We start from the raw sequence: 21,226 nt of genomic DNA on the forward strand, positions 1-21,226 counted from the left end.
ATATGGGACAATGTTGGCCTGCCTTTGGCACCCAACTTTAAAAAAATTAAAATCCAAACACCATGGATAAATTCTGATTTCCCACATCATTTTTTTTCTAATAACCTTTTTGTTAAGTTAACATTTTCTAAAGGGGCAGCATTGCAAGGAGATGTCAAACTTGAACTTTGAACTGCACATTTCAAGATTCAAGGTTCAAAGTTTGAATGTATAAAGATCATGTTCATTGGTTTGAGCTTGCGGGTTCAAAAGGGCAGGTCAGAAACTCAGAATTCAAAGTTCACAGGCACCATTTAAAGGATTGGTTCTATGATTCAAATTTCAAGATTCAAAAGGCTCCACCTTGGCTCTTTCACTTGAATGTTAGCTATTGGGAGTATTATGTGAAGCTCCATTATAATGCACATATAGTAGATAGGAACTAGATGCTTCGCCAATAAGATGCATATAATTTATATGTTGAAGGTATCAATCAATGGACAAGTGGTCGAAGAAGTATTCAATATTCCCTAGCATAGAGGCATGACGGTGGTAACGATGGATCAAACAACCAAGTTCTTTCAAGGTAACTAGGAGGCCTACTTCATTCATCTAAAGTAGAATTGGTTATACGAAGGCAAGAAGGGAGCCACTAAGCTCCAAAATATTTTGTGGATGCATTGCATTGGTATTTTGCAGCTCGGCTGAAGTGCATGTGAAAGAACAAATCACAGCAATTATAAATCAAATCTGGTAGATTACACAGCAGAGCAGTGAGATAATTCAAAGGAAAATGTTTGGGCTATTGCTGATCTTATTATTGGCCTGGGTGTCTCTGTTGCTGTAATCCAAAAGCATGTTAGCCCACTTATGATAATTGAGAATACAAATATTCTTTAATTTGGATTCCCTCATGGTGCTAAAAGCAACTCAAAATGGTGATCCAGGGGTGGATATTTGCATGCATACTGTTTTTAGTTTCTAATGCAGCCTGTAAAAAGGAATTTTCAGAAAATAGAAAAATGGGTCTTAATGCGGGGGGCATAACTATTAACTCCACCATTGGATCTTTCTGATTTTTGGATATGTTGTCCAAAATCAAGTTTGCTAAATCTTCACTGGAGCAATTTGAGAAATTTGGTCAGGTTGACAAGTTACAGCTGATTGTGTGCAGGTCTATCAAAAGGGGCCAGCAAATGCTCATAAGTGACACCTGTCAATTTTAAATACATTCAAACTTTTAAAATAACATTATAATAGTTTGTAATAAAAAAAAATTTAGAGATCTGTATTCAACAATGGAGAGCGGAGCAGGGAAAAGTGGAGCAGGGAGAAGCGGAAATTTAAATGGGGCTTTGGGCGGGAACCTGAAGATCACGGGCATCGGGGACCATCCTGCTAGTGCAGAGCAGGAAAAGGGGGGCCAAGATGCTAATGCATCTAAGGACGGGGACCCACGGGCACTGCAGCAGCATCCAAGTGCAAAGATTCTTCCTCCCCCCTCTGGCTGGAGGGTCTTCTAGAGCCAAGGGTCGGTGGTCGAATCTTTTCGGGGTCAAACCGACTAGTAAGTCGACTTTCCCTAAAATTATTGATAAATCTAATAAGGAGAAGGGCACTTCCGCTCTGGAAGTCCCCAGAGAAATCATAGATCATAATATCCTCAGTATGGTGTCTACTCTGGTGGGCAAATTCATCGGCCCACGGCCCAACATTGACCTAGTGAGGGTCTTCACAAGGAACAAATGGGAGCTGAAGGGGCATGTTGAGGTGACTGCTATGACCAAAGGGTTCATGTCTTTTGAGTTTTCTTGCTTGGAGGACTATGCTAAAATCTTGTGTGCGGGAAACTGGTCTCTAGGGAGATCTACTCTGATCCTGCAGAAATGGACCTCTAATCTACATCTGAACAATGACTTCCTCTCCCAGGCCCCAGTTTGTATTAGATTGCCGGAACTTCCTCTTGAATATTGACACAAGGATGTTTTTGATGGTGTTGCGCAATCGTTTGGAGAGCTCCTTTCCATTGATCCTATCACAGCAGCTAAGAAGAGGCTTACTTATGCAAGGATTTGTGTTGGTGTGGCAGAAGGCTAGGACATGCCCCAAGTCATCGAACTTTAGTCCCGTTTGGGAAGTAGATTCCAACAGATCGACTATGAGAGTGTCCCTTTTGCGTGTTTTCACTGCAGAAAGGCAGGACACAAAGCTGGCACCTGCCCATTATTCAAAGGCAAAGGTAAGGAGGGGAAGGGCCAAACCAAAGCCGGCAAGAATACGGCCAATGCTCCTAAAAAGGAATGGAAGAAGAAAGATACTTCAGACAAGAAAGCAGGGGAGTTAGTGGAGAAAGCTAATACTAATTTGGTAACAGATCCTCAAGCTGAAGTCTTAGCCCCCCAAGAGGTGGGTGCAGACTTAGATAAAGATATGAAGGATAAACCTGTTGGCACAATTTGCCTCCCTCACTTGAAGGCAACTGCTGTCATACCAGAAGAGGTTGGTAAGGGGGTGACTCAGGGGCCTCAGAAGGTACTAGAGGTGATGAATTTCACCGATCCAGAACTAGAGTTATCCTTTGTCCCAGACTCTCTGGAGGAGCCAACGACTGCAGATCCTCCTCTGTCCCAAGAATCCAACACAAGCCCGATCAAGAGGGTAACTCCTAAGACTATGAACAGAATCATTGAGCATCTCTCAGCCACCTCACCAAGACATCTGGCCAGACTGGAGGCTTTGTTTGATGATTGTAAGGATGTTGATGATGCTCCCTGGTCTGTGGTCAGATATAGAAAGAAGAACAGTCGTGGTCCTTCTCCTGCGTCTCCAGCTACAACAAGGAGCAGAGTCAAAGCTGATCTTGGCCTTACCTCAAATCAATCAGGTAGGAAAAGCAATAATCAACTAAGAAAGGAGGAAACGAGAAGAAATTTAATGGATGGAACACAGTGCACCATCTAGGAATCTTGTTCATCAATCAAAGCATGAAGATCCTATCTTGGAACATCCGTGGTCTTAATGGTAGCCACAAACAGGAGATTGTTAGGAATATGATCAGGGACCAAAGGCCTGATGTCTTCTTAGTTCAGGAAACTAAGATGAGAAAGGAAAGTTTGGGGAACATTAAGTTTAGCAATATCATGAGTAGTGTTGTTTCTGACTTAGAGGGTGCATCGGGGGGACTGCTGATTTTATACAATAACAACCATTTTAAATTTGAACCAGAATATAATGAAGGTAACATTCTCCTTTGTAGAGTCAATCATATGCATTCTGATGAAAGCTGGTTTTTGTTGAATCTTTATGCTCCAAACAATAAAAGAGAAAGAAAGAATTATTGGTCCAAAGTCGGAGAGCTGGTGCAGTCCAGTAAATTAAGAAAGGGCATAATAATGGGAGATTTCAATACTCCGCTTGTGGATGAGGAGAAGATGGGAGGCTTGGCTCCGGATTGGGAGAGTAAGCAGGACCTCTCAAGCTTTATCAATGGTTTGGCTTTTCTGGATTTGGATCTCTAGAGAGTTGTTTTTACTTGTCTAACAAAAGAGTTGGTCATGAGTGTATTCAGGTCAAGCTGGACAAAGCCTTAATATCTCCCGACTGGCTGCAATCTTTCTCTTGTAAGTTATCTCTGCTTCCTAGAGTTGGCTTTGATCACTCTCCTGTTTCCCTTTCGGTTGTTCCTAGAGAACCTAGAAGGAACTTCCCTTTTAGGTTTGAAAAAATGTGGACTTCCCACCTAGAGCTGCTAGATAATGTGAAACTTTGGTGGGGGATCGAGGTGGAAGGTACTGCTATGTTTAGAGTTGCTAGGAAATTGAGCAATGTGAAGAGAATGATTAAAGTCTGGAACAAGACGGACTTTGGCCACATCTTTCATCACAAGGAGGATCTATTAGATAAACTTTCTTCAATTCAAGGCAATATCCAGCAGGAAGGTTACAATGAGATTAATAGGGAGGTTGAGTTGACTATCCTTTCAGACTTGCACAATATCATCAGTAAGGAGGAAAAATTTTGGAGACAGAGATCAAGGATAAACTAGCTTAAGGATGGAGATCTCAACACGAAGTTTTTTCGCCTCTCCACTCTTAAGCATAGAGCCAATAACAGAATTTCTGGAATCAAGAGTATGATATCTCTGCTGAGGCGGTGTCTTTCTTCTCTTCTCTTCTGTCTTGTGACCCCTTGTTACTAAGGGTGGCTCAGGAGGACATTGTTTCTAGTATCCCTCAAATGATCCAACCCCACCACAATAAAATGATTTGGGCTATCCCTAATGCGCAGGAGGTGAAAGATGCTCTTTTTTCCTTGCCTACTGATAAATCTCTAGGTCCGAATGGGTTCCCTACCTTCTTTTTTCAAATGTATTGGCAGGTGATTATGGAAGATGTGGTGAAGGCGGTTCAAGAGTTCTTTGGAGCAAGAAGTATGCTCAAGGAGATAAATTCTACTTTCTTAGTCCTCATTCCTAAAACTCCAGGGGCTAACTCTTTGGACAAGTTCAGACCTATCAGTTTATGCAACTCCTTTTATAAGATCATCTCGAAGGTGCTTACTTCAAGAATGCTCAAAATTCTCCCTTTGATTATTTCTCCCCAACAATCTGGCTTTGTCCCTGGAAGACAGATTTTAGATTCTATCATGATGCTGCATGAAGTTATTCATTCTTTGGAAGCTAGTAAACGTGAAGGAATGCTGATTAAATTGGATCTCTCTAAAGCCTATGATCGGGTTGACTGGTCTTTTCTTGGGTCAGTCCTTCAGGCCTTTGGTTTTGATCAAAAAGTCTATAAGATTATCTCTCAGCTTGTTTCTACCTCCTCTCTTGCTATTTTGGTCAATGGAGCTCCCTCTGATTTCTTTAAACCTTCTAGAGGTCTTAGACAGGGAGACCCCCTCTCGCATATTCTTTTCATTATTTTGGATGAATGGATTGGTAGGCTTATTGAGCGCAAAAAGAAAGATGGAAGTCTTAAGGGGATCAAGCCTTCATCAAAATGTAAACCTTTCTCCCAGCAGCAATTTGTGGATGACACAATAATGGGGGGGGAGGCCTCTGTTAGGGAGGCAAAGGCTATGAAGGACATTCTTGAAATATACTCTAGAGGGTCTGGTCAGCTGATCAATTGGGAAAAGAGCTCAATTTTCTTTGTTAACACCCCTAAAGCCCGGTAGAGAAAAATTGCTGGGATCCTTGGCTGTGGAGTGGGAAAGCTCCCCTCTACTTATCTTGGCCTCCCTTTGGGATCTTCTCCCCCAGACTCCTTCTAGAATGGGATTTTAGCCAGATTCAGTAGAAAGCTGGTTGGGTGGGCAGGTGCTTCGCTCAACCAGGCAGGCAAATGTCAATTGGTCAAATCAACTCTACAGAACTTGCCAATGTATGCTTTGAGCTTATACGGAATTCCTAGGAGATTTGCTGAAAAAATGGAAAAAATTCAGAGAGACTTTCTATGGATTGGTCTTGAAGGGAGAAAAAGGTATCCTTTAGTTGCCTGGGAGAACGTGTGTCTTCCAAAGAGGTATGGCAGCCTTGGCATAAGAAAGTTAACCCATCTCAATAAGGCTCTGCTGGCGAAGCAAATATAGTGTATATTCAACAGCACTGGTGAATGGAGGGATATCCTAGTTAATAAATATCTCAGAAAGCCTTCTCTTCATTTTATTTTAAACAATGAGGATATTCCTAAAGGGTCGGTTATCTGGAATGGTATCCTGAAGGCTAGGGACCTGGCAAGGGCCAAGGTCTCTTGGAAACTGGGAAATGGAGAGGATATTCAGTTCTGGTCTGATAGTTGGCTTTTCCAAGGTCCCCTAATTAACAATCCTGCTTATGAAGTTTGGGTGAATGAATGCACGCGTAAATTTGGGTATAAAGTTAGCAATTATAGGAATGGCCAGGGATGGAGAGATCTTTCCCTCATATCTGAAGATCTAAAGCCAATTATGATCATATTAAATTCAATGGTTCTCAATAATAAGAGAGATGAAATGATTTGGGGGGATAATCCTAATGGAAATTATTCAGTGGCTTCAGGCTATAACTCTCTTTAGTGTTTAAGGGAGAAACCCCCTTGAGCGAATGCCTGGCTTCCTAGCCTCATTCCCAAGATCAACATCTTCTATTAGCTTGCCCTTCAGAATAAAATCCTTACTCAAGATAATCTTAAAAAGAGAGGACATGTAATGCCTAATAGATGTCCTCTTTGTAAAAACCAGCTGGATACAGGAAATCATCTTTTCATTCATTGTATTTATGCTAGGGAGGTTTGAGAGTTCCTAACCCAGAATTTTGAGATTAGCTAGTGTATGCCGGATAATCTTATGGATTTTTTCAATCAATGGAAAAGTCTGTTCAATTCTTCTATTTTGCAGGAACTAAGCACCTGGATTTTGCCTCACTTCTGCTGGAGCATCTGGAAGGAAAGGAATAACAAAAATTTTAGGGATAGAGAGGAGACGGCTCTTGTTCTTGGGAGGAAGATTAATAAAAACATAAAGGAAAACTATCAAGTTAAGAAGGGAGGAGATTTTGAAGTTGGTGGTAGCAAGACAGATGAGGAAAAAGACAGGAAGCCAGATGGCTTCTTCCCCCGGAGGGATGGCATAAAGCTAATTTCAACGAGGCCTCAAAAGGAAATCCTGGTCCCTCGAGAAGTGGTGGAATAATAAGAAACAATTTTGGAGAGGGAGTCGCAGCTTTTTCTCTTCCGTTGGGAATCCAAACTAATCATTTTGCGGAAGCCAAAGCAGCGTGCCAAGTGGTCAATCTGGCTTTTGAAGTTAGAATAACTAAGCTTTGGTTAGAAGGGGATTCAAATAACATAATAAATTGTATTAATGGCAATTCTCACCCTTCCTGGTCGATTGCCAATCTTATTGAAGAGACACGTGACACCCTTGCTAAATTTGAGACTGTCCACATCACACATGCGTCCAAAGAAGCTAATCCTGTTGCGGATTGGTTTGCCAATAATGGTGTGCGATCTGAGAAGTTGATTACATGGCATTCGGGAATAAATATTCCAGCGGAAGCCAAGACCCTTATCGACCTGGAAAAAATCTAGGGGTGTACGGTGGAGATCTAATGGTAATTATGAATATTAAAGGTATAAGGGATATGAGTACGAGTCATAAAGGCCTTTTTGGTTTACGCAAGTAGTTGAGGCTTTCTTTGTCTTTTCGACACGTTTTGTGGGTCAAAATTGTCATTTACTACTTGTGTTTAAGTAAGGGGAATTATCTTGGCGCGTAAAATTATCTTGGCGCGTATCAAAGATATAGTGCTAAAATCTTGCCTGCGAAGGATTTGCAGAGACTGGAATTTATGAGAATTGTTGGAGCAAATACTGAAGAGATGGTGGGAGAACGTTGCACAAAGGAGCCTGTGGGAGAGCTGGAGAAATGGAGGAAAAGGGGAAAAGTTTGGATAAAATTGAAAAAGGGAGGGGTTGCTTGTTACATTGCCAAACTTCATGGTTTCGATCCTGAGGTCACCAATAGTATGGTGAATTCATGGAAAGATGATAAGGTGAAAGTGAATGGTGTCTCCTTTTTTATCACTGAGGAGGTTGTCGCTACGATCACAGAGATTCCTATGGAGGGTTTCAAGTTTTACAGAGACAAGAAACTCTCAACCAATGCTATGAAGGATTTTGTGAAAAGCACCGAGGAAATGAATGAACTAATTAAAAGCAAGACTTTTTATGTGACGAAATCCATCAAAAAGCTCTAGAGGTATGTGTTGCGTGCTATCATTGAATATATAACTCTGGACACTAGGTTTGATCGAGTAAGAACGCACCATGTTGTTCTTCTTAATCATTTCCGCCATGATAAGAAAATTTCTTTCCCTTTCTATCTATTTAATTCCATGAGCAAGGCTATCACTAGCTTTAAGAAGAAACCCACTGTCAACCCAACTCTGCATGAGGGATTGTTGCTTCTAATCCATGAGTACTTCAAAGCTCAGACGATTAGCAACAATCCATCGCTAGATGAGGACGAGGACAATGGTAGCTCCAGCTATTCTTCTGACTTTGATGAAATTCAGAGCATAAGCTCGGAGGAGGGGAATATTTCTTCTGGAAAGAAAATCAAGGGTCATATTAAGAAGCAGCCCTCTGATGTTACCCTTAGGAGAAAGAGCCCTAGGGACCATGGCCAAACCTCTGGCAAAGAGGATATGGATTACAATGAGGATGAGAAGGACATGGACTCTGAGGATGAAGACAAGGAGATGGAAGAGGAGATTAAAGAGGACCATGTTGGGAAAAAATGGAAGAGGGATAATGCAGATATAGCGAGGGTTTCGAATCAAGAACCGGATGTTTCAATTCTCCCCCTTTCCCCTGTTCACCCCCACCCTCAATCTCATTCCGAGGAGAAGGAAAAGGATAATGCCAGTGCTAAAGAGGGGGAAGTGCTTGTCAAAAACAAGATAAAAGCTTGGAGGAATTTCAATGTTAGAACTTCCACATTGGGAATTTATAGAGAAGCTATGAACCCTCAAATTTTGGTGGAGAATCAGGAAGAGCCCAGGCTTGAAGAACTCATTGATCCAGCTATTGTGACCATCTCTAATGATGCAGGGGAGACAGGAATGAACCTTCTGAACAACGCTCGTAACAGCATGATTGATAATTTCAGATCAATCAAGTGGCTTTACCATGAGCTGGAAGAGGTAAGAGAGAAGGTGTGTCAGTTGGAGGGCAACAATAGGAAGACTAAAAATGAGAACTAGGAGGATCAGAGCGATAGAGCCAGTCTGGTAGAGAGGAGAATAAAGAATATTGAAAACTACAATCACAATCTGGCTAGTCAGAGGATCTCTCTCCTCAATTCGATCAATGACAATATGCTCTCTTTAACCGGTGTGATCAAAGACAAAGGCCTGCTGGTAAGAGAGGAAAGGACAGAGAAAGAGCCAGGTCTGAGGATGATATGGCTACTAACATCACCTTTACCAGTTTGGACAAGGAAATGGAGAAAGTCCAGGAGTAGAAGGTCGAGGAGCACCAGAAGATTTATGAGGCTGCCCAGACCATGCAGGATTTCAAGAAGAAGAATGAAGAGTAGTCCTCTATTTCTGTCTTTTGTGTTTTTGTTGTTCTTCTGGCTTTTCGTTTTGGCTTTGGCTTAGTTCTGCTATAGACTGTCTTTTCTGGCCTTTTTGTTGGCCTTTTTTGTTGGCTGGGCCTCGTGCTTATTATCAGCCTTTAGACTCGTTTTGTCTAGCTGGATTTATTGCTTATTATCAGCTTTGGTTTGTAGCTACTTTTGGGTTTCAGGGTCCCTATAAAACCTGTTTATCTTATCAAAAACATTATAATAGTGTGCAATCATTAAGCAATTTAATAAGTGATGTAATACTTCATTCAAGGGAAGTAACACGAGAGAGAAAGGTGGATATAAGTAGAAAAGAAGCTAATTTTCAAGAACCGAATATTCTCAAACAGAAAGGCCAAAAGAGACATTACTTATTGGAAGACTTTTCACAAAAGAGGGGTTCTTCTTTCTTCTTCTTTTCTACAGGTCTTGAGGCCAGAGGAAAGGGGAATATCTTTTGGGATGTTATTGTAACAGAGGGGGGAATTTAGTTTTTATTTTCTATACTTTGACTGTAATTACAAGAACAAAATAATTTTTGTGGTTTTCTTGTTATGTGTTCAGAATTAAGAGAAATTTATATTTATCAGATCTTGCGATCTGAATATGTACTTCTTGGATTAAAACTGATCATGCGGTCCATGTTTTAAATGCAGTTATGTGTCGTCATTCATGGTTTGCAGAATAAAACAATGTTTTCTTTCATCCTCCGCTGTGATATAAAAGGTTGAACATACAGCCTTGTGGCTGTTTGTCCACCTTTATCTCTGTTTAAAGTTTTTAAATCTGTCAATCACATTCATTTCATGTTTATGGATCAATGTCAATAAACCTTTGTGTCTTTGAGTCAAAGACATAATTGATTGTTGTTTGATTTGTTGAATACTTTCTAGAAGGGAGCTGTACCTCACAATTCAGAGGGGAGTTATCAAATCCAATGGGGTTATCAATCCAATGATAACTCATCCAATTTTGTTGGTAGCATTTGTTCTTCCATTTAAGCATTTTGAGTCATTGTTTGTATTCCTTTTGAGAGGACAAACCTGTCAACCAACAGACAGTAATCTTCAAATATCTTTGTAGTCTTTCTATTCGCCTCCACCTTGATATTGAGGTGCTGCTGCCCTAAGACTCACTGCCATAAAGAACCACTGGGATAATGAGTAATTGAAATAACATCTTTTTAATTTTCCAATCCCATAACTCAGCAGATCTGCATCTATTCTGAAGCATGTATAATGCTTTCCATCCGCCTTGAATCCTCTTTGCTCTACAGGCTTCCCACATAAGGTTGTCATGAAAGTCTAGCCCCTGATATTTGTAGGCATTTACCACTTGCAATAGGTTGCATTCAAAGTCAAAATACACTTGCTTCTTTTTTCTTCTTGATGTAAAGATTATAGCTTTGGGTTTCCAGTGTTCCCCTGCATTCCCACTTCCTGACAAAAAGGATTCTAGAGCTCTTAGATTATCTTGAAGACTCTCAGCCGTCTTGGCAAGAAAAGCAAGATCCATCCACAAATAATATTAGCTTTATTACATAGCTAGCCAAGTTCAGATGACCACCACACGTTTTGGTTACACAATCCTCCAATTTGTCAATATATAACCCAAATAAAGCGGAGAATAACAAACACTCTTTTTTGACTCCAGTGTCGCTGATTTGAGCCTGCACCTGTTCACAGAGCCTATGGACAGCAGCCCTATAGTGATCCAAAGCCCCCAATTCTTCCATCCTCTGCCATAGTTGTGTCAAAAGCTTTCCTAAAATCAACGAAAAAACTTATCCACCCTGCTTTTCCCAAACCTTCTCCACCAAATGTCTGAGTGTGATGCAAAGGTCAATAGTAGAGTGTTTTGGTCTTAAGTCAGCTTGACTCTTTGCCCTTTCCCTTCTATTTCAGCCCAACGACTGATTCTATGTTCCACCATGCTTCCAAAGAGCTTAAAAAATAGGGGGTTGACCATTATTGTGTGATATTTTGCTCGGTTATTGGCGAACGACAATGCTAGTTGTCCAATTACAAACTGCCGCTTTAAATTATTTTTAAAAAGTTTGTAAAAAGACGAAATTCAACCAAGAAGATGATATTCAATATATTATGGAGTTCCTTGGCTTATAGGAGACCCTGGTTTTACCGGGTGCAGGAGATAAATGCATGATATTTTTGTAGAATCTTGTCTGTCAAAATACATACAATTTTACCAAGAAAATTCAACAAACATGCAATACTGAAAGTACGAAGCTCAAAACTAAAATACACATGTCACAATTAGCTATTGTGATTGGAAGCATGAAAGATCTGACTCAACAACATCGCATATAAAAGTTCGCATGTGATTGCAGTAAAACAAAAAGATCCACCATAATTGAAGGGGAAAAAATGGGAAGGAATAAAGTAGACTAACCTGTCCTTGGTGATCATTTGGATTGCGCTTGTACATTTCCACATACTTGCCCTTGATCAGCAAATAACGAAGATGGCAGGACTGATGCCCAAAACTATTTGTACCCAGATGATAAATCCAGCCACCGTAGCATTTCTCCAGCTCCCCTGAGCCACTGTCTGAATTTTCATTGTCGGATACCTCTCTTCCGTTCATTTTAATGGGATTACTCCTGTCTTAACAAATCTCCCTATAAATAGCTCACATACAACCGAACAACAACTTGAATCAGCTTCGGTGTAGATAAATTAATGGATGACAAGCTTTTATAACCCCATTAATCTCGTATCATCTTCCATTCGCTTTTGATACAATAACACATCTTCAGAGAATTCTTGTATGAAATTTCTAAAAACTCAGCGGAAGCGAACGATTAGAAGTAAAAAGATGAAAATTTTATTCTTCCCAGTATCCTCATATAACATTCCAGACGTCAGCAGAACAAGGAAAAGCAAATAAATTGCTCAACTCTCCCAATAATGAAAGTTTGAAGGATGTAAAATTAAGGAAGCACCCATGTGGTACAATTCCAATTGAAGCCATCCGAAGTTTATGCTGAGTTTAAATTGCATATAAATTATAAAAAACGTTGCTTAAAATGGATATCTTCAAATTTTACTTGGAAAAAATAATATGCGGGTGAAGGACAATTATTACCTAATCTGAAGCTTTTATAATGATGTTATAAATGTGAAGGTCATTACTATAAGAATTGAGAATTGATAATACTTGTATTATTATAGTTAAAAAGGTCAATGGACCTTTGGTCGAAAGATTTTTAAGAGTCTATTAGGGATCAATTCTGGTTGGCGTGGCTCCGACCTTGAAAAGGGATTAGACTAGAATTGTGCCCTCGACGAATTTGTCATGCCCAAATTTTACAAGGCAAAATCACAATCAAAATTATTATTTTTTTGAAGGTGAACTAAAGGATAATACATATAGACCTATGTTTTGTTATGAATACTCTATCGAACTATGGGGGTGTTCAAAATATAGCAACTCATGTTTCCTCAAGAACATTAGGATATTACTTATTCGATCATTGAGTTGGAGGTAATGCTTAATAACATTTAGGAATACTTCAACCATGTCTTAAGGTTCATGGGTGGAATGGTAGAATTCCAGGGTATAGTTTGAAGATAAATCATTCTAGTTGATGTAGGAGAATTTGTTTCATTCAGAATTCTAAACTTCAAGTTTTCAAGGGAGACCAATTAGATTTCTAACATTTGTTGAAAATCTAAACTATCACATAAAAGCTAGATGATGTTATCATTTTGATTCCACATCCTAACCTTGTAATAAGACATTGTGTATATAAATGTGAAGCACAAATTCTTTATCAATGTAGTTGCAATACCCAATAATTTGCAAATGTGTAGATGTGTACATTTGTCCTAAATGTCCCGATTACAAGTTGTCTTTAACTCATTACATTCCATGCCCAATCCTATTCTATTTTATTATTATATAGGTATACCTATTTTAATGAATCTCTTACATTTTAACCTCTTACTAGCTTCAACCATATTGATATATTACTAACTAGGTACTACTAACTAGATTTTTAAATCAATTATTATTTATTTTCCCAAACTACTACAATATATTAACATCTACTAACCCTTTATCATTAATTAATATTTAAATTTAATCATCCTAACACTAAAACTAACTAAGCTTACATGCATATAATAACCTTTGCTTAGTTAACAACTAGTTTAACTACTAATTGATCTTTACTTTACCCCACTCGCCAGCCCCCCCCCCCCCCCCCCCACCTCCCCCAACCAACTTTCCACACAAAAAACCTTACACTTTATCCATAACATAAATATTTATTACTAACCAACCAACTTAATCCTAACTATATAATTGCTAAACTAGGTAAAGAGCACTATCTAATTGCTAAACTATATAATACTATCTAATGATACTTAAGTCCCTATCTTACTTTACACTACAATTCATTAAACTCTAACCCAATTAGTTACTAATATGCATTCCCCATCCATTTCCTAATTTACTTTTACTAAGATTAAATCTCTTAAATATCTTAAAAAGCTGCCCTACACTTCCCACTCCTTGCTTCTAACTCAAAATTACTTTCTAACATTCCTACTAACCCATCCAACCTTTTTCCCCATAACAAAGACTTCATTCCCCCATCAAAAAATGTGTGCCCCACTTCCAAGACTCACATGTCACACATGGAAGAGCATCCATTAATAATGTGGCCTCCTTTTTGGGAGTTCCCCCCTCGCAATTCCAAGGAGGGTCTTGTTTGTATTTCCCCCCCGCAGTTCCAAGGAGGGTCTTGTTTGTATTTCTTAAGGGAGATGATGTTGACCAAATTCCACCTCCCTTTTCACCTTTTTCTTTGTTTCCTTTCACTTTTTTCCAAGGCTAGGCGTATTCCTTTAGAAATGGGGACATCTTCCCATGTGTGAGGAGAGAGGGCAAGTATGTATCCAAGGGTGGGTGTCCTTGGGGAGTATTTCAAGGTTTTAAAATATGTTTGGTTTAAAAGTTGATAATGTATGTACTTTCTCACTAAGGATGCCTAGGTTAGGTACCATGTACTCAAGTTACTATATTTTTTAATACTATCCATATTTTAATCCTTGGGGCAATTGCATATATATATAGCTTCATATGTATTATTTTTATTATTTTAATCCTTGGGGCAATTGCATATATATATATATATATATATATATATATATATATAGCTTCATATGTATTATTTTTATTATTTTAGTTGTGGATGCATAATAATACTAAATGGGATGAATTAAAAAAAGAGTTCATATTCTAAATCATTATTGGATGTATTTCTTTTGTTGACAGGACAAGATACTTGGGATATGCTTATGATTATTTTATTGTCTATAATGAGGAGAGGAATAATTTCCTTCTCCCATACAATTTCCAAAGAGTAAAAGTGCATCTACAACATGATTTCTCTTATGGATTTTAGACTTTGTCATAAGTGGAGTTATTTTCTTCCATTACAACTATGATATCAAGGTAGTTTGTTTGATGATAAGTTAATGTGATTTCTTGCATCTATATAGTCTAGAGATTTATTGGTACTAGATACTCAAAATTCACATATTTTCTATATTACATAAATCAACTATAAATGTTTCCAAAAGATGAATATACTCATAAATGAGATTATTTATTTTTTTAAACATATTGAATCACCTTCTATGCATACATATGAACTATTAAGAACTTTATATTTCCATTGCATCAAAATAAATAACAAAGGACCTCAAAATGAAATCACTCAAGTCTACATTGAATAACCATTGCAATATTCCTCTTACATGAGAATTCCATAAGGTTTTGCTATTGATTGAATACAAGAATCTAGGTAAGGACAAGGAACTAAATTACATAACTTCAATATGGTTTCCACAATAATAGGTATTCTTTTACATGAAATTATCTCTTCCCTCCCTACACAACTATGACAATAACACAATCTTTCTCTTCATTCCCAAATACATACATAGCATCAAATCACTTTGCACATTTACAATAATATACAATAGTGGGTGAATCCCCCTCATATTCCAAAAAAAAACAATGGAAGTTTGATTTCACAACATATTACAAGATGGCATGGAAAGATTGATTTCTTCACAACACTTGATCCTTCTACAATGCCAAGGATGAAACCCTAATCTCTCCATAGGATTCTTTTTTACAAAACCTATAAAACAACACAAAACCAGGAACCATGGAGGCTCACCTCCCATCCTAGGCCTCCCAAGAGGCCACCCACCAAGCTAGGGAAACAAAGCCTAAATGGGATACACACAAACATTTGCTAGTGCATACATCCACACAACACAACACATAACAATCCCTTTCATGGCTTGCACAAGGATTCACCAATGGAATCATGAATACATTGGGTGAAGGTGGACTCTTCAAAGAGGAGAATGTCATATCCATAATATAATATCAAACTACAATTGCATTTTTGTCTTTCAAGGCTATCTTAAGGGAAAAAAATCTCCTCCTCCTTACACAATCCCCTCATTCCTCCCAAACAAAAAGGCATATGGCTTCAATGGAGCCCATACTCCATGAAAGAAAGAACTACTCCTCATCATGAGGTAAAATTTTTCAACTACAATGTTGAGCCCAACTAAGCCCTTCACCCAAGGCTGATCTTCCCTCCCAAGGGTGAGTGAAGCTTTCACACCCATTAGCAATTCACCATTCAAAACAAAACAAGGAGATCAAGAAAAAAAACTAAGAAGTTACACGTAGCACAATGCACAATCATACCATCACAACACAATGTAAAGATTTACAATAACAATACATGATCCCATAACAACACTACATGCTTTCAGATTCATTATGCAATGTTAAAAAATGCTCATGGTTTGAGCACCAACCTTGGTCCAAGATAAAGGCAATGATAGTTGATGAAGAGCTCCCTTCTCCTTGGCCTCCCTCCAAAACCTTAACTATCTCTAAACTTAGAGAGTGGGTGAACATCCCACTAGTTTGTCGAAGTCTCCTTAAAAAGGCTTTCCCACTATCTATTTTGGCAAAAACACCAAGCCACTCCCTCTTACAAACTTATCCCCCCTAAGTTTGCTATTTTTGACTTAGTGGAAACATGGGGAAGAACTTATGTGACAACTCCATTTTCGAATTGGTGGAAGAATGCATTGGTAAAGGCCCCCCCAGGCTATCTATGCATTAACATGGTCAAAATTAGGCCCCTAACATGTTATACTATCGTATAGGTAGCTTATTTTCACACAAATGAAACTTTGGGACCACCTAATGACCCTTCAAAACCCTAGTTAAGTCTGAATTCAAGTTTTCCTTGATATTGACTCCTCCTATCCCTTGTCAAGTGGGTTTACTTCATCTTTAATGAGGTAATTAGTTCAAGGGTTAAATGCTACCATGACCAAAACCCTAGGTGACATGTCATTAACACACAAAAATCTACAAGTGTCAAGTGACACATTAAAGTACATTGCACATCATTATGACATGTCCCTAATGCATCTTTGAGATTAAAATTTCCACACACACGTGCAAGCTTACATTTACAAAATAAAATGTATCACATCGAGGCTTTTGAATCTTCCAAAGATTTGCCTTGGTTAAGTTGTATTCACATAAGTTTGGACCATGTTTCCCAATAATTTCCATAGTTCCACTTCTTGCACACTAAACTCGAGCATCAGTAGTTCGAAGAAATATAACATAAAATACATATCATAAATGCATACAAATTCTAATTTTACGTAATCCATATTACATAATTCAATTAAATTTCTTTTCTTAATCATTTCAAATGAAACATTTCCAAAACATAAAAATATCAAGATCTGCATATCACATTTAATCTTAAAACACATGATCGAATTAACATTTTGCATCACATCAAAATCTAATTTATGTCCTACCATGTGTAAAGTTGCATCCATATTTGTTCAATCATCCCATACAAAAATTTGGTTCTTAATACATATCATAGATGGAAATCACTACTGTAAATGACAAAATCAATAGATGATATAAGCCACTGACCATCTAAGTCTCAAATGAATGTCAAAACATCCAAATCCTGAGTATCAAAATGTAAGTAAAATATCTATGCTACGACAGACCAGGGTGACGCCTCATTGAATTTGGGGGAATGGAATTTCATGGAGGATGATATTAACCATTTACTTTGTAAATACTAATTTCTAATTTTATATAATATTATTTATTTTAATTTTACTTTTTACATTTGATTGTAATAATTTTTATTTTTATTTTAAATATTACTTTATAATTATTTTTTATAAAATGAACATTGCAATTTATTTCAGCCTTCTAAACAAGTTAGACCCTTCTTAAATCATTTTTAAATCAAATTTTCTTCCAAATAGATTTCAATTTTTTACATAAAACTTTTCGATGCTAGAAAATCTTCCAAACAACAATCAAGAATCATAAAGAATTCTTTAGAGATTGAAAAATAAATATATTTTAAAAATTATAATAAGAAAAAATGTGCATAAAGGAAATTATATATTTTTAATTATCGCAAGGGGTGAGACCCCAACAACGCATCTTGAAAGATTTGACAATTCCTCAGCCAAATATTTTAAATAATAAAAGAAGAGCCAAGATTCCAAGCAACTTGAAGAAATGAAGTCTTCACAAAAGTCTCGTCCCAACGAATAAAGAACTCATCCAAAGAAGAGACGTTCCAACAAGCTTGATTCCACACATCTCATTGAAAATGCCATAAATTTCTAGTGAAGGAGCACTGGTAAAAGATAGTAGATATAATTTCCTCACTATTACGACACAACAAACACATATCAAGGGGCTCTGAAAGCCATGCTTATATAAATTATCGCAAGTAACACATCAGTGGTGAACCACCAACCACATGAAAAAATTGTACTTGGGCCATAAGAACTTGTACCATAGTTGTTTCTACCAAAGAACCAAATGCTTTCAAAAGTTTTTCATATTGTCTCAACATGGCTTGTAGAAACAAAATACTCTCCAAACAAATCATTACTTTCCCGAGCCAAAACATCATTCCTAACCAAGGTAGTGCACTCCCAAGACTTTATATTTTGAGCACGTTCTTGTCCATCATCTCTCTTGGAGACCACTCAGAAGGTTGTTACCAACAAAAAGGAACTAATAACCCATGATTATGGGCAATAGATTATAATGGTTAACACCATCCCAACTAGAAATAATAAAGATATCATAAAAGGCCTGAAGGTTAGAACAAGTAGAAAGGATAGAAAGATGACCATCCTAAAAATCCATCCAAAAAAAGATATTGAGATCCTTTTTGACAAACTCAAAATATACCATTCTTTATCAACTGGGCCTGGAATTTTAAAGTGTTCCAAATCATAGAGCACCCTATGTGCACACATAAAAGGCATTTTCCCATTTTAAAAATAAACGAAAAGCATTTTTTCTATGCATGTCAAGGCACACTTTTCAAGGTAGTTAGAATCTCTTATTCTCCTCCACACCTATTTTGCATCTTAAACAATACCATTGATTTTGCCTCTTGGAGATTCTTATGTACAAAGTTAAAATGGGATTAATCCTCCTCCATAGATTTTTCCTCGTAGTCCTTGTCATCCATTTCTCTTTAAAAGGAGGCCCTCTCCTCACTCTCTCATTTCTCATGCTTGCACTCTAATTTTATGATGTCATTTTGTTTACTCACACTCTGGAGCACATTTTCACTCACTTTTCTTTACTTTCATTCTTAGCTTAGATTTTTTTATGCAAATAACTTCACTCACCTAGTCTAATTAGGGGTTTTGTAACTTTGTGTTAGCATAGATCTTGCATCTCATTTAGCTTAGCTTCTATTGACATTGTATACTTGACTCTTGGATATTGGCACTCGTGCCTCTACTCCTTTGAATATTCTTTTCTATTGTACACCTTGCAAGGGTTACATAACTAGGTTCATTTGAGAGCCACAATATTATCATTACACTCTTGCATGTCATAGATAGAAATTAGTATGCCACCTACTGAGATGTTCATCATCATGGGTATTCTTGGGTATAATGGGTTATATAAGTGTCTTTATCTTTTGAGCATACATGAAACACTTTAATATTTGGAAGATACTTATTGATGAGAATACTAGCCCAAAGTTGATTCTAGCTAGTACATTAGTGCTAGTATAACTTAGTAGCAAGAACTTGTCCATTTAAAATAGTAGAATGTAATCCAAGGTCAACCTCATTCATAGGTATACATATAGTTTCCCATTTAATAAGGCTCCATTTAGTATTCAATAATTTCTCATTACAAAGAAATTGACGAGAAAGAGCATCAAATTCTCGAAGAAAATACATGGGAGCAATCCTTAACAAAGTGCATGTACATAGGAAGAGCCTGAATAACCAACTTTAAAAGAATCAATTAAGAAGTAGTAGATAACCAATGGTGATTCCAATGAATAAACTTTTGATGCATCTTGTCAAGTAAAATATGTAAGTAGGACTTAGGAAGTCTAAAAGGAAAGAGACCTAATCTGAAAGTCCATAATGTGCTAAATACACATTTGAATGACTTGAGGAGTATTGAAGAAGAGAATGGAGGATACATGCTTGTCGACTTTCTAACCTGAAAGTTGGAAGGTAAATATCCAAAGTTTGCCTAAATGATTTAGCTTCCCAAAGACAAGTCAATCCCATAAGAGATGTAAGATTTGTGGAAGGTCATTGCCCCATTTCTACCCATGAATCAATTGTTGAGAAACTTGAAACTATAGACAATGAGCTAAACCCTCCACAATAATAATAAATAAGGGGGAAGAGGATCCCCTTGGTGAAGGCACACCAAAAGGCTTTAAAGATTCTCCATTCACAATAACCATCAAAGATGTAGAAGTAACACAACTCATAGTCTACCTCACCCATTTTGGACTAAAACCAAAGGCTAAGGTATTTTTCTACAAAAATAACTCCATTTAACATTATTGTAGTCCTTTTTCATATCCAATTTAATGACCATAGATCTCTATTTTGAAGTTTTCATAGATTGAATAACCTTTGAAGCCACCCCCACCTTATCCATAATTTTTTTACCTTATCCATAATTTGTTTACTGACCATAACAACCCCTTTCTCCTCAAATATTACCCCATAAAGACAAGTTTTCAACCTCTTTACTATTAGTTTGGTGATAATCTTATGAAATTGGTGCAGGAGCACCCTAGATACATTAAATTTTGGTGTGTGCCAAATCAAGTTTTGGTGTGTAGGTTGATGAGAGAGTCCTATTATTATGTCTAGTTAGTTTTTCAAAATCTTGTGAAGTTACTTGCCAAGTTTTGCCACTTAGGAATGGTAGTATGTCAAGTTGTGCCTTGCATGAGCCAAAGTTGGCAAAGTCAACAAGAGTTGACCAAAAGTCAAAGCATGAGATGGAATCCCAAAAAATGAGTTCGTAGTGGTCTAGGAGGTCCTTGGTTAGCATTTGGAGTCACTTGAAAGCAAGGAAAGAAAAAATTTCTCACAATGCAAAAAAGTTGTCATTTTGACACAACTTTGTGCCCTTGCTTGAATCACACATCCTAATGGTTGGCCCCAACCTAGAATCAGTTAGGGAAGTTAGAAATGGCCTTTTTAAGGTTAGAGCACAATTCTGCAATGGTTGGACATTGTATGTAACAACATTTCATTTTGAATTGAATAAGGAAACTTAGCATAGAGCATTACTAGACAAGTTATCAATGTGAATATGAATTGAATAAGCTTTATCTTTATGTTTTTTAGGTAGACATATTTGTTTTAAGTTTTTGTTCTTCATTTTAGTTCTTGGAGTTTAGTTATATGAGTAGAAATAAAATTACTTGTGACTCTGCCAATCATTGTCCTATATTGAGCAAAGATCCATTCCCATAGTGGAAAATTAATGAAACTTGGTGGAATGAGGCTTCAATCATTATACATTATCATTCCAAAAGTTGGAGCTTAGATAAACAAGATTAGTATTATTTCTAGCCATCCCTAGGTGAGTCCAGACTAAACCTGACTACGTTGTAGAGCACACGAATGGTTCAAGGCTAGCAATAAGGTGTGGATAGTTGATCAAACTACATAAGGGAAGTAAGAAGACTTAGAGGGGAATTCCTTAGAGAAATATG

General features: G+C 37.5%; 1 protein-coding gene across 2 annotated transcripts in view; it reads right to left on the reverse strand.

The window, feature by feature from the left end:
- Positions 1-12,179, reverse strand: part of LOC149537333 (ENHANCED DISEASE RESISTANCE protein (DUF1336)) — a 410,405-nt gene extending 398,226 nt beyond the window's left edge. The window contains exon 1 of one of the 2 annotated variants that reach the window (XM_089802846.1): positions 11,500-12,179. In XM_089802846.1, the coding sequence (XP_089658972.1) occupies positions 11,500-11,694 (195 nt within the window). In that variant the 5' untranslated portion in view covers positions 11,695-12,179. The remainder of the gene's footprint in view (positions 1-11,499) is intronic. The other variant, XM_089802847.1, reaches the window with a different exon arrangement.
- Between the last annotated feature and the right edge of the window lie 9,047 nt (positions 12,180-21,226).

Source organism: Cupressus sempervirens, chromosome 9 (genome assembly GCF_028749045.1).
Source record: "Cupressus sempervirens isolate cs-2001-9-10 chromosome 9, ASM2874904v1, whole genome shotgun sequence".
NCBI classification, from domain to species: domain Eukaryota; kingdom Viridiplantae; phylum Streptophyta; class Pinopsida; order Cupressales; family Cupressaceae; genus Cupressus; species Cupressus sempervirens.